At 39.5% G+C, this 13,809-nt stretch overlaps 1 protein-coding gene across 4 annotated transcripts in view; it reads left to right on the forward strand.

Moving 5' to 3' along the window:
• Positions 1–13,809, forward strand: part of galnt1 (UDP-N-acetyl-alpha-D-galactosamine:polypeptide N-acetylgalactosaminyltransferase 1) — a 214,193-nt gene that overhangs the window by 68,179 nt on the left and 132,205 nt on the right. For 2 of the 4 annotated variants that reach the window (XM_041184208.1, XM_041184211.1), the window contains one exon: positions 10,614–10,823. In XM_041184208.1, coding sequence (XP_041040142.1) covers positions 10,685–10,823 — 139 coding nt within the window. In that variant the 5' untranslated portion in view covers positions 10,614–10,684. The remainder of the gene's footprint in view (positions 1–10,613; positions 10,824–13,809) is intronic. The other 2 variants (XM_041184210.1, XM_041184209.1) reach the window with 1 other exon arrangement.

The following is a 13,809-nucleotide window of genomic DNA, read 5'->3' on the forward strand; positions in this document are numbered from 1 at the left end:
TTCAATGAAGTAGGGTGCGAGGAAGATCATGTTGGGCATAAATATTGGCATGGACCAGTTAGGCTGACTAACCTATTTCTCTGATGTAAATTCCATGCAAATATGCACATAGTTCACTAAACCTTTATAGTTTTTAATATTTAGTAAAATAATTTTTATTCAGTGTTACTCTGCAGAAAATCTACTCCAATGTCTCTTTTGAATCAAGTTACCTTGACAAAAACAAAAACAGAATTACCTGGAAAAACTCAGCAGGTCTGGCAGCATCGGCAGAGAAGAAAAGAGTTGACGTTTCGAGTCCTCATGACCCTTCGACAGAACTTGAGTTCGAGTCCAAGAAAGAGTTGAAATATAAGCTGGTTTAAGGTGTGTGTGTGGGGGGCGGAGAGAGAGAGAGAGAGAGGTGGAGTGGGAGTGTGGTTGTAGGGACAAACAAGCAGTGATAGAAGCAGATCATCAAAAGATGTCAACAACAATAATACAAAAGAACACATAGGTGTTAAAGTTAAAGTTGGTGATATTATCTAAACGAATGTGCTAATTAAGAATGGATGGTAGGGCACTCAAGGTATAGCTCTAGTGGGGGTGGGGAGAGCATAAAAGATGTAAAATAAATAAATAAATAAATAAATAAATTTTTTTTTTTTTCTTTTTTTTCATAATGGAAATAGGTGGGAAAAGGAAAATCTGTATAAATAAGTTACCTTGAATTTGTTTGTAAATTTTTCCTTCTGCGAGACACTTCTTGGAACTCCTTTTGGAGTATACAACATATAAAACCTCCTAGATACCATTAGCATCTCATCAGTGAAGTGCTTTGGATTGATTACTGTTGGAGGTTCCATCATCAAATTTGTTTGGGTTCTTGAAATTGACAGCTAACGAGACTCCCTACTACAATATATGGCTTTTTATCCTTATTACATAATGCCACAACCAAGAACAATACATTGCACTTGGTGCTCCTTTACTATGCTAAAGGACCTGTATCTCAAACAAAATTTGACACTTAGCTGCATAAGGAGATATGAGTAGAGATGACCTAGAGCCTGATCAAAGAGGTAAGTTTTAAGGAGCAGGCAGATAGAGAGGTGGAAAGGTGTAGGGAGGGAATTTCAGTGCATAAGCAGCTCAAAGAAAAGCTTTCAATGATAGACTGATTAAAATAGGGGTCATGCAAAAGGCCAGAACTGGCCGAACACAGATCTTAGCAGGGTTGTAGGCCTGGAGGGGTTTATGAAGATAGGTCAAGGGTGAGGCGATGATGGGATTTGAAAACGAAGAAAATTTTTAAATTAAGATGTTCCAGACCAGGAGAGGTTGTGTCAGTGAGCGTAGGTTGGGGTGAGAGTGGCGGTGATAGGTGTCAATTACTTGGTGCAAGTTAGAAAAAGGGCAGCAGAATGAGCTGCAGTTTAGGGTGGAAGATGGAAAGAATCAGTAAAAAAAAAAACATGAAGCTGTCAGATTGTCATAGAAACCAAACTGGTTTTGTGATGTTCTTCAGAGAAGGAACCTACCAGCTTATCATGTCTGGCCCATGTGTCACTCCAGTCCCGCACAGTTGTATCAAGCTATGTCCAGCAGTTCAAGAAGAAGGCCCACCACCTCAAGGTAATGAAACAGCTTTGACAAGACCACTCACATCTCAAGCATGTATTTAAAAATACCTGGTTAATCTTTCAGAAAATGAAATTGAGACTCAGTTGGACACCACAAAAACCTATAAGTATATTTCATGTGCCTAAATCAACATTCCTCTCCTAACACTCAAATTATCTGATCATTCGTGTAATTTTCTGTTTTTGCAACTTTGCCGTGTGCAAATTGTCTACCAACAGTTGCAAACAAAACAGCAGTGTCTACGCTTCAAAAAAATATATATAGTTAAGTATTTTAGCATATGCTGAGGATAATTAAACTCTGTCAGTTGGTGACTTGTGTTTTTAGTATTATAGGCATGCAAATATCCTTGGACTCCTATTTTGCGTTATGATTCCAATCGAGTAGTTAAGCACAGTTAATCTTTACACTACAACAGCTTACTTTGGCAGTGAATTCAAATTGGAATCAAACAACAATATTTTTATTGTTAATTGAAAATTTACAAGGTTTGATTTGGAAATCCAAGTAGATGACCAGGTTTACACACACTGATTATTATGAATAAGGATCAAATACTTAATCTCTACCAGGTCCATATCTCCACTATCAGGATGTTTTGTAGTTTGTATGCCATTAAGAAATTATCATTCTTGCATCAGAATTTTATAGTTATTGTGTAGTCATTTTGAATGTCAAGCTAATGAAATCATTTATTTTGGCTGTTATTGTTTTGGATAGATTCCACAGATCTTGGAAATGCTGTTAAACTCAAGTTTGCTAGCAAGTTTTCTAATGTCAGTTCAGGAAAAGTTAATAGCAACTTAATTATACTGTAAACAAACTGATGAGAAAGTTTGTGAAGAAAATCACTTTATTGACATGGAGTTAAAAAGCTGACTCTCAGCTGGGAGATATAGCAACCTGCATTAGCAGATCTCTCACTTTTGAGAATAAATGATTGGTGGCTACATGGCCAAAGCCAAATCCCTTGGATAGCTTTTTGTCCATGGCTTTTTTAGTGATCTGGCATAGTAAATGAAGTTAAGTGTGACTATTAAGTATATTAGGAGAAGGTTTAAACTAACTTGGTAGGAGATGGGAGCCAGGAGGTAACATTAGAGAGGCAAACAAGGTGTCTAAAGAACTGGGAGAACTGTGTGCGCACGTGTGTTAATTGAATTGGAGACAGCTGGTCTGAAGACTTTGTATCAAGAAGAGAAGCCAGGTTTGGAATGCTAAATAGAACCATAGAAAAGTTACAACACAGAAGGAGGCCATTCGGCCCATCTTGTCCATGCCAGCCCAGGGATATCCAGGTGCCCTTTCTAATCCTGCCTTTCTGCACCTGGCCCATAGCCCTGCAGCTTACAGCACTTAAGGTGCAGATCCAGGTACTTTTTAAGAGTTTAGAGTTTCTGCCTCTACCACCAACTTGGACAGCGAATTTCAGACACCCACTACTCTCTGCGTAAAAAAGTTCTTCCTCATGTACCTCCTACACCTTCTGCCACTTATCTTGAATCTATGTCCCCTGGTTCTAGAATTCTCCACCAAGGGAAACAATTTTATCCTGTCCACTCTATCTATTCCCCTCATAATTTTCATCACCTCAATCAAGTCACCCCAGCCTATCGAATCTCTCATTCGTAGCTACACTTTTCTAACCGTGGCAACATTCTTGTAAACCACCTCTGCACTCTCTCCAGAGCTATTACGTCCTTCCTGTAATGTGGTGACCAGAACTGCACACACTACTCCAGTTGTGGCCTCACCAGTGTTTTATACAATTCCAACATTATATCCTTATATCTATATCTCTGCCAATGAAGGAGAGCATTCCATATTCCTTCTTTACAACCTTGTCTACTTGAACTGCTGCCTTCAGGGACCTGTCTACTTGTACGCCAAGATCTCTCACTTCATCTACTCCTCTTAGCATATTCCTATTTATTATGTAATCCCTGTAACTGCTTGACCTCGCTAAATGGTAAACATGGGTCAAGTTTCAGAATGTGAGGCATAAAGGGAACATTTGCATTTTTAGATAAGTGGAGAGTTTGTTTGAATATCAAAGGGGAGTCAGAGGTGCAAAGAAACATTTTTGCATCTTACGGGAGTTACATAGGTAAATAGAAGGGGGAATATTATATTTTATTGACTCGAAAACAAAGATGAGATGGAAACATGAAATATCTTCTATTTGGAAGGATTTGAGTTTCAAAGAGGTGTGAGAACAATGGAACCTGAAATGAAAGGGTATTTTAGTGTTGAGCTCTTGAGCTGCTGTTGGTTTTAGATGGAACTGTGATTGCGAGAAGATGCAGTTTGAGTCAACTATCCAGTCAAGCCAGAAAAGTCTTAGGCTGCGAAAAGCAGCTTTATTCTGAAGGTTGGATTTTCACAGCAGAGTAGAAGAGAGTTACAGGTTGTGATATGCCTTTATTGAAGCTACAGCAGTTTGCCTTGGGTAACATTACTGGATTTTTTATAGTTAACATCTATAAGGGAGTATTGCCTGGAAGGTGTTTACTTGTGGGTCTGACTGAGTAGTCCTTTTGGGGGGATGCTTTGTAAGACTAAGTTTAACTGTGTAACTGTAATCTTGTGTGCTTAAGTTTTCTTTTATTCTTGTTAATAAAACTTTTACTTTTAATTTTTAAAACCTCAAAATGTTTACTGGATTCCTTGCTGCTGAGCTCAGTATGCCCCCTTCTCATTTTCGGAATATAGCAAAAGTTATGGTCCGTAAGCCAGGTTTTCCTCTGGGATTCGTTTGTGCAGCAATTAACATTTCCTGTGGTCATAACAGCATGCATGTGAGCACAGTGTGTAGTAAATAAGGTTGGTGAGATGAAGACATTGGTAGCCATGTGGAAATATGATTTCTGGTGATAACAGAGACATGACTCAAAGAACAGGACTGGATATTAAATATTCCTGGATGCAAAGTGTAAAAGATAGGGAAGGAAAGAAAGTAAGAGGGATGACAGTATGTATTAAAGAATACAGTGCTGAAATAGAGGATGTCGTGTTTAACTAATTGGATTGAGTTTTTTGAGAAGAATAAAGGTTGATGTAGTTGCTTTAGCATACGTGAACTTCAAAAAGGCATTTGATAAACTGCCACATAACAAGCTTGTCAGAAAAGTTGAAGCCCATGTAATAAAAAGAACAGTGGCAGCAGCGATGCAAAATTGGCTAAGGATGATAGGAAGCAGAAAATAATGGTGAACGGTTGTTTTTTTTTGGTCTAGAGGAAAATAAACAATGACGTTCTCAGACATCAGTACTAGGAAAACTGCTTTGCTTGATCTATGTTAATGACCTAGTCTCGAGTGTGAAAGGCAAAATTGGCAGAGTACACAAAACTTGGAAGTATTATGAACTGTGAGGAGGATGGTGAGAGTCTTCAAGTGTAGATAAGCAGGCTGGTGGATTGGGCAGAAATGTAGCAAATGAAATTTAATGCCGAGAAGTGCGAACTAATACATTTTGTAGGAAAAACAAAGAAAGGCAATATAAAATGAAGGAAACAATTCTAAAGGAGGTGCAGGAGTCGAGGGACCTGGGTGTTTATATGCACAAATCATTTAAGGTGCAAAGCAGGCTAAGAAAGCAGCTAATAAGACATAGGGCATCCTGTGCTTTGTAAATAGATGCATAGACCGCAAAACCAAGTAAGTTATGGTGAGCCTTCATAAAGCGCTGGTTCAGCCCCAAGCGGAGTATTTTTATCCAATTCTGAGCACCACAGGTAGAAAATTGTGAGGGCGTTGGAGAGCATTTTGTTATGACCGGGTGAGAAGGAGTGAGCTGGCTCACCTTCTGTTCAGCCCCCTCAGTTGGTCACAACAAAGGTTTTGTAAAAATTTAATTTCACAGGATCACAGAATCTCACAGTGCAGAAGAGGCCCTTTGGCCCATCAAGTCTGCATCGAGATGTGAGAAACACCTGACCTACCTACCTAATCCCATTTACCAGCACTTGGCCCATAGCCTTGAATGTTATGATGTGCCAAGTGCTCATCCAGTACTTGTTAAAGGATGCGAGGCAAACCGCCTCCACCACCCTCCCAGACAGTGCATTCCAGACCGTCACCACCCGCTGGGTAAAAAGGTTTTTCCTCACATCCCCCCCCCCCCGCCCCAAACCTCCTGCCCCTCACCTTGAACCCCTTGTGACTGACCCTTCAATGAAGGGGAACAGCTGCTCCCTATCCACTCTGTCCATGCCCCTCATAATCTTGTACACCTCGATCAGGTCACCCCCTCAGTCTTCTGTGCTCCAAAGAAAACAACCCAAATCTATCCAATCTTTCTTCATAACTTAAATGTTTCATCCCAGGCAACATCCTGGTGAATCTCCTCTACACCCCCTCCAGTGCAATCATATCCTTCCTATTATGTGTTGACCAGAACTGCACACAGACTCCAGCTGTGGCCTCACCAAGGCTCTATACAACTCCAACATGATCTCCCTACTTTTGTAATCTATGCCTCAATTGATAAAGGCAAGTGTCCCATATGCCTTTTTCACCACCCACTGATATGCCCCTCCGCCTTCAGAGACACACACGCCAAGGTCCCTTTGTTCCTCAGAACTTCCTAGTGTCACGCCGTTCATTGAGTACTTCCTTGTCAAATTACTCCTTCCAAAGTGTATCACCTCACACTTTTCAGGGTTAAATTCCATCTGCCACTTAGCTGCCCATTTGACCATCCCATCTGTATTTCCCTGTAGCCCAAGACACTCAACCTCACTAACCATTTCCCTGTAAATACCTTTTCCCAATCAAAATGTATTTAGTTATTAATAAGGAGCCAATCAAACCAGGTTTTCTTGAGTCAAAGAGTAAGTTTATTCATTACTAAACCTGAAATAAGATAATACAGACGTGACATCACAGACACGTCAGAAGTAAAAAGGTTAGAGTCCGATAAAAAGTTATACGAATATATGATTAAGCCCTTTGCTCACCTTTGAGGTGAAGATTGTTGAACATTGCAGCAATTTGAAGTTTTTGAAGTTAGTTGGTTTCTTGTCGAACTCTGGAGTTGACGTGGCTCAGATCTGTATTTTGTTGAAGGCACTCTTTTAGTTTGAGAGAGGGGGATCTTTCCTGCTGTCTTCTGTGTTTTTCAGTGCCTGTGATTTTTTTTCTCTCTTCTTCTGATTCTGCTTGGCAGAACCAGTTTTTAAAACTCCTGCCTGGATATTCACAGAAAGGAATTCGATCAGCATGTCTTGCAGTCATTGCAGATCAAGTAGTCCCCATTTTTTGATCTTTTCATCTCCGAAACATTTGACAAATTTCAAGAAAGAAATAAATAGGAGCTGGAGTTATTTTGCCCTCCACAGAGGGTCTTGAATGTCTGGTGAGTATCTGGCTGATTATCAGTTCCCATTGTTTGATAGAACTGCAGCTGATTAAAGTCCAGCACTTTTCATTTTTCATGCCTTCGTTTCAAGAGAGTCCTTGTTTTTAAGTGGGCCTTGACACCCCCAGTTGTGAAATTCCATGTGACAGTTCTGCAGTGCAATTCATATAGAAACTTTCCAGAGAAGTGATCAAATTAAAATATTAAACAGGTGTCTTGTGGCAGTCATTTTTTTGATCTTTTCTTCTATCTTTTAAAAACTGGTCTTTTTCAAACACTTCATCTATCTAGTTAGCTGGTGAAGTTGTAGTTAGATCTCACTCAGTCAGTTTCTCGTCATCATGACGATACAAACATACAAATAAGAAGCAGGAGTGCCAAATGGTCATCTCTTGTGGTGTAATCATTCCATGATTCTTAACTGCTGTTTGTGAAATTGATACATACGTTGATGAGCAGCTGTGACAATCAAGAACAGTGCCATAAGAAATCACCTAAATCTGCTTTCTTTGGTAAAAATACAATTACTGAATATAATGATCCAAATCTTCCTGTCTCCAAATCGTTGGAGATGGGACGTACATCAGGAGATGCATGTCAGCACCCTGTGGAAGTCCTGACACATGGATATAAGTCAGAATAGCCCATGAAGTTTAAACTTTAGATGGGCTGATACTGTGTTGCCTGCCACCCTCCGTGATTGTCCCTGACCTTGAGCTCAGGGCGCAGACTTGGCCTAGATACAGGGACTTAACTGTGTACTTGAAAATGTTGGACAATTTAAACCTGATGTAACAGCTGGGTAACTCCACAACTGACCCCCCACTCAACTACCCATTCCCACACTGACCCAACTACCCCATTACCACCTGACTGCCTGACCCAGCCAGACTCTCCGGCCACTTGATTACCTGCCTAATCACCTACTGCTCTCCTGACCCGACCCCCCGACTACATCTCCAACCTGAGTACCCACCTCACCCACTCGTTCATTAAAAGACTTGGATCTTTATGAACATTCATGAATTTGGCAGCTATTGACATAAAAGGAGGGCATGACCTCTTCTTCCCCTGACTCTACTCTACTTAAAGGACTTTAAAGGGAGATGCTGGGATTGGAAAATTCTGAAGAAATGGGCAGTAGCATCATGTCAGTAAAATCTTCATGGGCAGCAGCAATCTGCATAGAATTGCCGCTGACCTGAAGATCTAGGCCCTTAAGTCAGGTTAGACAATAACCTGTTAAGAGGTTTGCAACTAGTGTAGCAGTTTTACTTATGTGCCATCGGTCATTGTGTTATAGGGTCTGTTATGATCCTAGACCAGAGCCCCAAGTTGTTGGTAATATCTAATTAGGGACCAATAATGTTTTGCTTAATGTAGACAACATTTGTGATTCAGGACATTTAGTCATTTAAAATTCTACTGCCTGTGTAGTAACCCAGTTTAAGACCTGCTCACCCATCTTCCCTGTGTTTACCGATTGACATTGGTTCTCAGTCAGGAACACCATGATTTTAAAATGTTCATATTTCTTTTCAGATCCCTCCATGGCCTCACTCCTCTCTAGCTCTGCAACCCGCCAATATATCTACATTCTAATTCTGGTCTCTTGAGCATCTCCAATTTTAATTGCTCTGCCTTTGGTGTCAGTGCTTTCAGCTGCCAAGGCCCAATTCTTGGTAATTTTCTCCTTAAACCTTTCTGCCTCTCTCCCTCTCTTTCCTTCTTTAAGGTGCTCTTTGTAATCTACCATTTGGGCTAAACCTTTAGTTATTTTCCCTTATATCTCCTTATGTGACTTTGTGTCAAATTTTGTTAACACTCCTGTGTAGTTCCTTGGGGTGTTTTTTCCATGCCGAAGGCGCTGTATAACTGCAATTGTTATGTTTTTTCCCTGTGGCAAATTGTTTTCTGAATTAACCTATCTGTTTTTCCTCCACTATTATACCCAACTATTCAACTGTTTATTATGCTTTACATCTCCAAGAGAACCAATACATGTTAAACAGCCAGTTCTGGTGAACGTAGTTATGTTGTAGAAGTGGAGTATAAGACCCTAACTGAGAAGGAATTGTGTGCAGCATCTGTGCACCAGAAGTGTGCCTGTTATCTTCCCAGCAGCTGTTGTTCTGCCCTTCTGTGGTTGGTAACATTCATCTAATAAATTGCTACAGTAAAATGAATAGTTCAACCAAAATGTGGTTACTTTGATCTTCCCTCTTCTGGTGTTACTATTATATTATACAAGTGTTGTCAGGAAAATGGTTTGAAATTGAACCCGTTGGCCTGGATCTTCTGATAACAACCGCGGCAAATGTTGAGACATTTGCCAATGTTACATGTTGGGAGCCTGAGGAAATCCCAACAATGCTCACCACCACCGAACCCCCTTCAAACCTTGACAATGCTCATTTCTCCCCCTAGATCCCCACCAATGCTCACCCTCCCCCCACCCCCTACTATCAACTCATAACAGCAGTTAAGAGTGAAACATTAGAAATAGGTTTTTAAAAAAAACTTAATATCTTTTAAAACAAATCACCATAACAATGCAAGCATGCTGACCTTAAAGGGAGTTGCTTGAACTGTGACATCAGGAGGAGGTGTGGCCTTGCCACTCCCTCTCCTTGCCAACCCGATGAATGAATTTCTGCGACAATTCTTCATTCCAGGACAGAGTCCCATCTGCAATGGCAAAAAAAAGGAAATAATTTTAATCATAACCGCTGTGGCATCACTGCTGATCAGAAGATCTGGACCAATGACTGGATATGCTTTTGTTCTTACTCCCAATTTAGATCTAGGTAATTTGTTACGATTCCCATGATTAGAATTCTGAAGCATTCTGGCCCCATGCTTTAAAGTTTGAATGAAGACCAGGTAGCAGCTTAGGAAATCCATGAAAATCTGCCTACCTGATGCAATCAGATCTCTGGAGATTGGAGTGCTGTTGATGGCAAAAGTACTATGCATCTTCCATCTCTGTCATTCCATCAATGTAAAACCACCTTTATTCATTTCTGGCCGTTACAGCTACCAAATTATAATTAAAAAGCACGATACTGCAAACAGGAAACGAAACAGAAAAATGCTGAAAACACGCAGTGCATCGATCAGCATCAGTGAAAAGGACAAAGTATTTTGAGTTTCCATCCTGCTTCGGAATTGAAATTAAATTTCAGTTTCTGTGTTGTTGAAGACAATACACAATCCAAAAATCAATTGAAATTCTCAACTCATAATACTTTTTTGCAATTTTAACTGAAATTCAAGTAATTTGTACTTTGTAAGATGTACAACAAACGTGCAGTTTACTTTGTTGTGTTGATAATACAAGGAATGTGAGCGAGAAGTGGTCTTCAGTTTATAATGCTATTATGTAGACTCTAAAAATTAAGTACAGATTTGTGCTTTCTGCTGAATATAACGGTAGACAAATATGGAACTAATTTCTGATCTAGCTAGAAACAACATAATGAAAAGATAGTCATTCTAAAATTCAAGAGAATACTGCCTCTTTACAGGATTTTTTTGTGGAGAGGAATTGTTTACAGTGTTTTAAGTTAATTATGAGCTGTACTATGCTCATCTACAATTAAACTGTTTACTTATCTTTGTCTTCCTAGCAGGTGCTGTGACAGCGTTGTCCAACAGCTTGCTGAATTGAATCTACTTCTGCACTATCTGAATCAGTACCATGAGAAGATTTGCATATTGTAAGGTGGTTTTGGCCACCTCATTGGTCTGGATGGTACTGGATATGTTCCTACTGCTTTACTTCAGTGAATGCAACAAGTGTGAAGAGAAGAAAGAACGAGGCCTACCTGCTCGTGAAGGTAAGAAAAATCCCACATTTAAATAGTTTAGAAGATAATGCGATAGAACATACATTAGGTCAGGACAAAATTGCATGCAACCTGATTCCTAACAGTAAGTTGCAGAATGGGACCATTTTGAACCGTACTAATACTGACTACTCCAGGAACTGATCTGAGACACTTTTCTACCATGTCTGCCAAGATCTTGTTCATTAGAAGCAGCAGTCACTTATTTCAGTTTTAGTACATGGTCTATTTTGGTAGGACTCAAATCTATGAAAGCTCCCTATTTTTAAATCGAGATGCAATCAGATTTACATTGTTTATCATAAACTCTTTCCCAGTTATCAACGTCCAGGAAATATAATGTACTGCTGATTGCCAAGGTATTGGGATTAAATATGTATTTGACTGCCTCTACAAATACGATCATAAGATGTAGGAGCAGAAGTAGGCCATTCAGCCCATTGAGTCTGCTCTGCCATTCAATGAGATCATGGTTGATCTGATAACCCTCAACTCCACTTTCCTGCCTTTTCCCCATAACCCTTGATCCCCTCACTGATTAAAAAATCTGTCTATTTCAGCCTTGAATATACTTAACGACCCAGGCTGAAGGAATTCCACAGATTAACAACCCTCAGAGGGAAGAAATTCCTCCCCATCTGTCTCAAATGGGTGACCCCTCACTCTGAGATTATGCCTTCCAGTCCTAGACTCTCCCACAAAGGGAAACAGCCTCTCAGCATCTACCATGTCAAGCCCCCTAAGAATCTTAATAATCTCAATAAGGTTGCCTCCCATTCTTCTAAACTCCAATGAGTACAGGTCCAACCTACACAACCTCTCCTCATTAGAAAATCCCTCCATACCTGGGATCAACCTAGTGAACCTTCTCTGGACTGCCTCCAATGTTCACAGTATTCTAGGTGTGGTCCAAGTAGTGCCTTGTATAGTTTTAGCACAACTTCCCTATTTTTATGCTCTATTCCCTTTGAAATAAAGGCCAACATTCCATTTGCCTTTCCTATTACCTGCTTAACTTGTATTGGGATTCATGTACGAGGAGCCCCAAATCCCTCTGTTTCTTCAGTCTTTCTCCACTTAAGCAATATTCAGCACCTCTATTCTTCCTGCCAAAGTACATAGTCACACATTTTCCCACATTATATTCCATCTGCCAAGTTTTTGCCCACTCATTTAACCTGTCTATATCCCTCTCTGTCATCCTGACCACTTGACTTCCCACCTATTTTTGTGTCATCCACAAACTTGGCAATAGTAGATTCATTTCCTTCATCCAAGTCACTAATATATATTGTAAATAATTGTGGCCCCAGCACTGATCCCTGTGGCACTCCACTAGTTACAGGTTGTCATCCTGAAAATGCCCCCTGTATCCCAACTCTATCTTCTATTAGTTAGCTAATCCTCTATCCATGTTAATATACAACCCCCAACACCAAGAGCTCCTATCTTACTAAGGAGTCTTATGTGTGGTACCTTACCAAATGCCTTTTGGAAATCCAAATGGTACAGCCTAGATGCCTGAAATAGTGAGGAAAAAGTTAAATCCATGTGATTGAGATTGTTTGGGTTCTTTCTTCCCCCATTGCTGAATATTTCGGTCCAAATAATGCTGTTGCCCTTAAAATGGAAGTGGATCTAAACTAATTTTAACTAAGCTTATGGATTTTTACCTATATATTAGATTTATTTCTGTCCAAAGAATCAAAGGCCAACTTTGTCAGCTGAATTGAATTTTTCTGGTAAATGCAATTCTGAAATATTATGTGAAAAACCATGAGCAAAACGCTGTTGAAGATGCACCCTACCAGTTAATTGCTTTTGGAAGAACAAAGTCAAGGGAGATATTTATCACCATCCCAGTTTCCTTAAAAACAAGGCAAGCCATTTTTACAGTGATGTAGAGACTGATACAAGTGTCAGTAAATGGCATCATGTTTGTACAAGTAAAAGTCCAATGTTAACAGAATAATTAAATTGATGTATTGAAATAGATTTGATTCCAGCTCCGATCAATTGGAAAGAAATTGTTAGAAAATTCTGTATATGGAAGATGGAGGAAGAACATAGGGCAAATGGCTTTCTGTCCTCTGGGCTTTCTGTCCTCTGGGTTTAATGTGAGAAAATACCCAGTCCTTGTCTTGTCAAAAGACTGTACAATTTGCCATGCATAGTTTCCCCATCTTCCCTTAACCTTCTGAGGGAGTTGAAAACGGTGAGCATAGAAAAGTCATGTGAGCAGAAGTCTAAACTGCCTGATTCCAATGGTAAAATGAAGAAACTTCAGGATTTCATTTTAACAAACCATACATATTCAGCATAATTGTGTGATACATTAACATTTCAATGATCGCAAAGGATGTTCTACTATTTTATCGTCTGTATCTGTATGTATTGACCACAGACTTCAATCATTTTTTTTAAAGGAGTAAATGCATAGTATTAATTTCAGTTATAAATATTTGGAATAATAAAATGTCTTCTGTGAACCAGTCTTGCTTGATTTTCTCCAGTTACTGCTCTTGTCCATTCTGGAAACACAGTTTATGTTTATGTAAACAGTTGAAAAATAAATGAAATATTTCTGAACAAAGGGACTTAAGGGATTTGGGGAATATAGGTGAATAGCTTACTGATGACAGCAGTGCAGTGTATAACAAAATAAAGAAAGCTAATTTAATCTTGCAATGGATAAATTGTTTTTACAAGGTACACTGGCAAGACTACACCTAGATTAATATGCAACTGCAATAGGGTGCAACAAATACCCCATGCATGGCGGAAAAGGAACCAAAGTGTTCAAGGATCTGAGTTTTTAGGAGATTTTTATGCATTACTTACTCGAGAAAAAGAAAGCTTATGGAGATATTATTCAAAATCTAATAAATAACCAAGATTGCAATGAACTCTAGACTCTGGACACTGACTTAAGCTTAGAAGCAGGAAGGTGCACGCACAAGTTAAATTTAACTAGTTG

Source organism: Carcharodon carcharias, chromosome 3 (genome assembly GCF_017639515.1).
Source record: "Carcharodon carcharias isolate sCarCar2 chromosome 3, sCarCar2.pri, whole genome shotgun sequence".
NCBI classification, from domain to species: Eukaryota; Metazoa; Chordata; class Chondrichthyes; order Lamniformes; family Lamnidae; genus Carcharodon; species Carcharodon carcharias.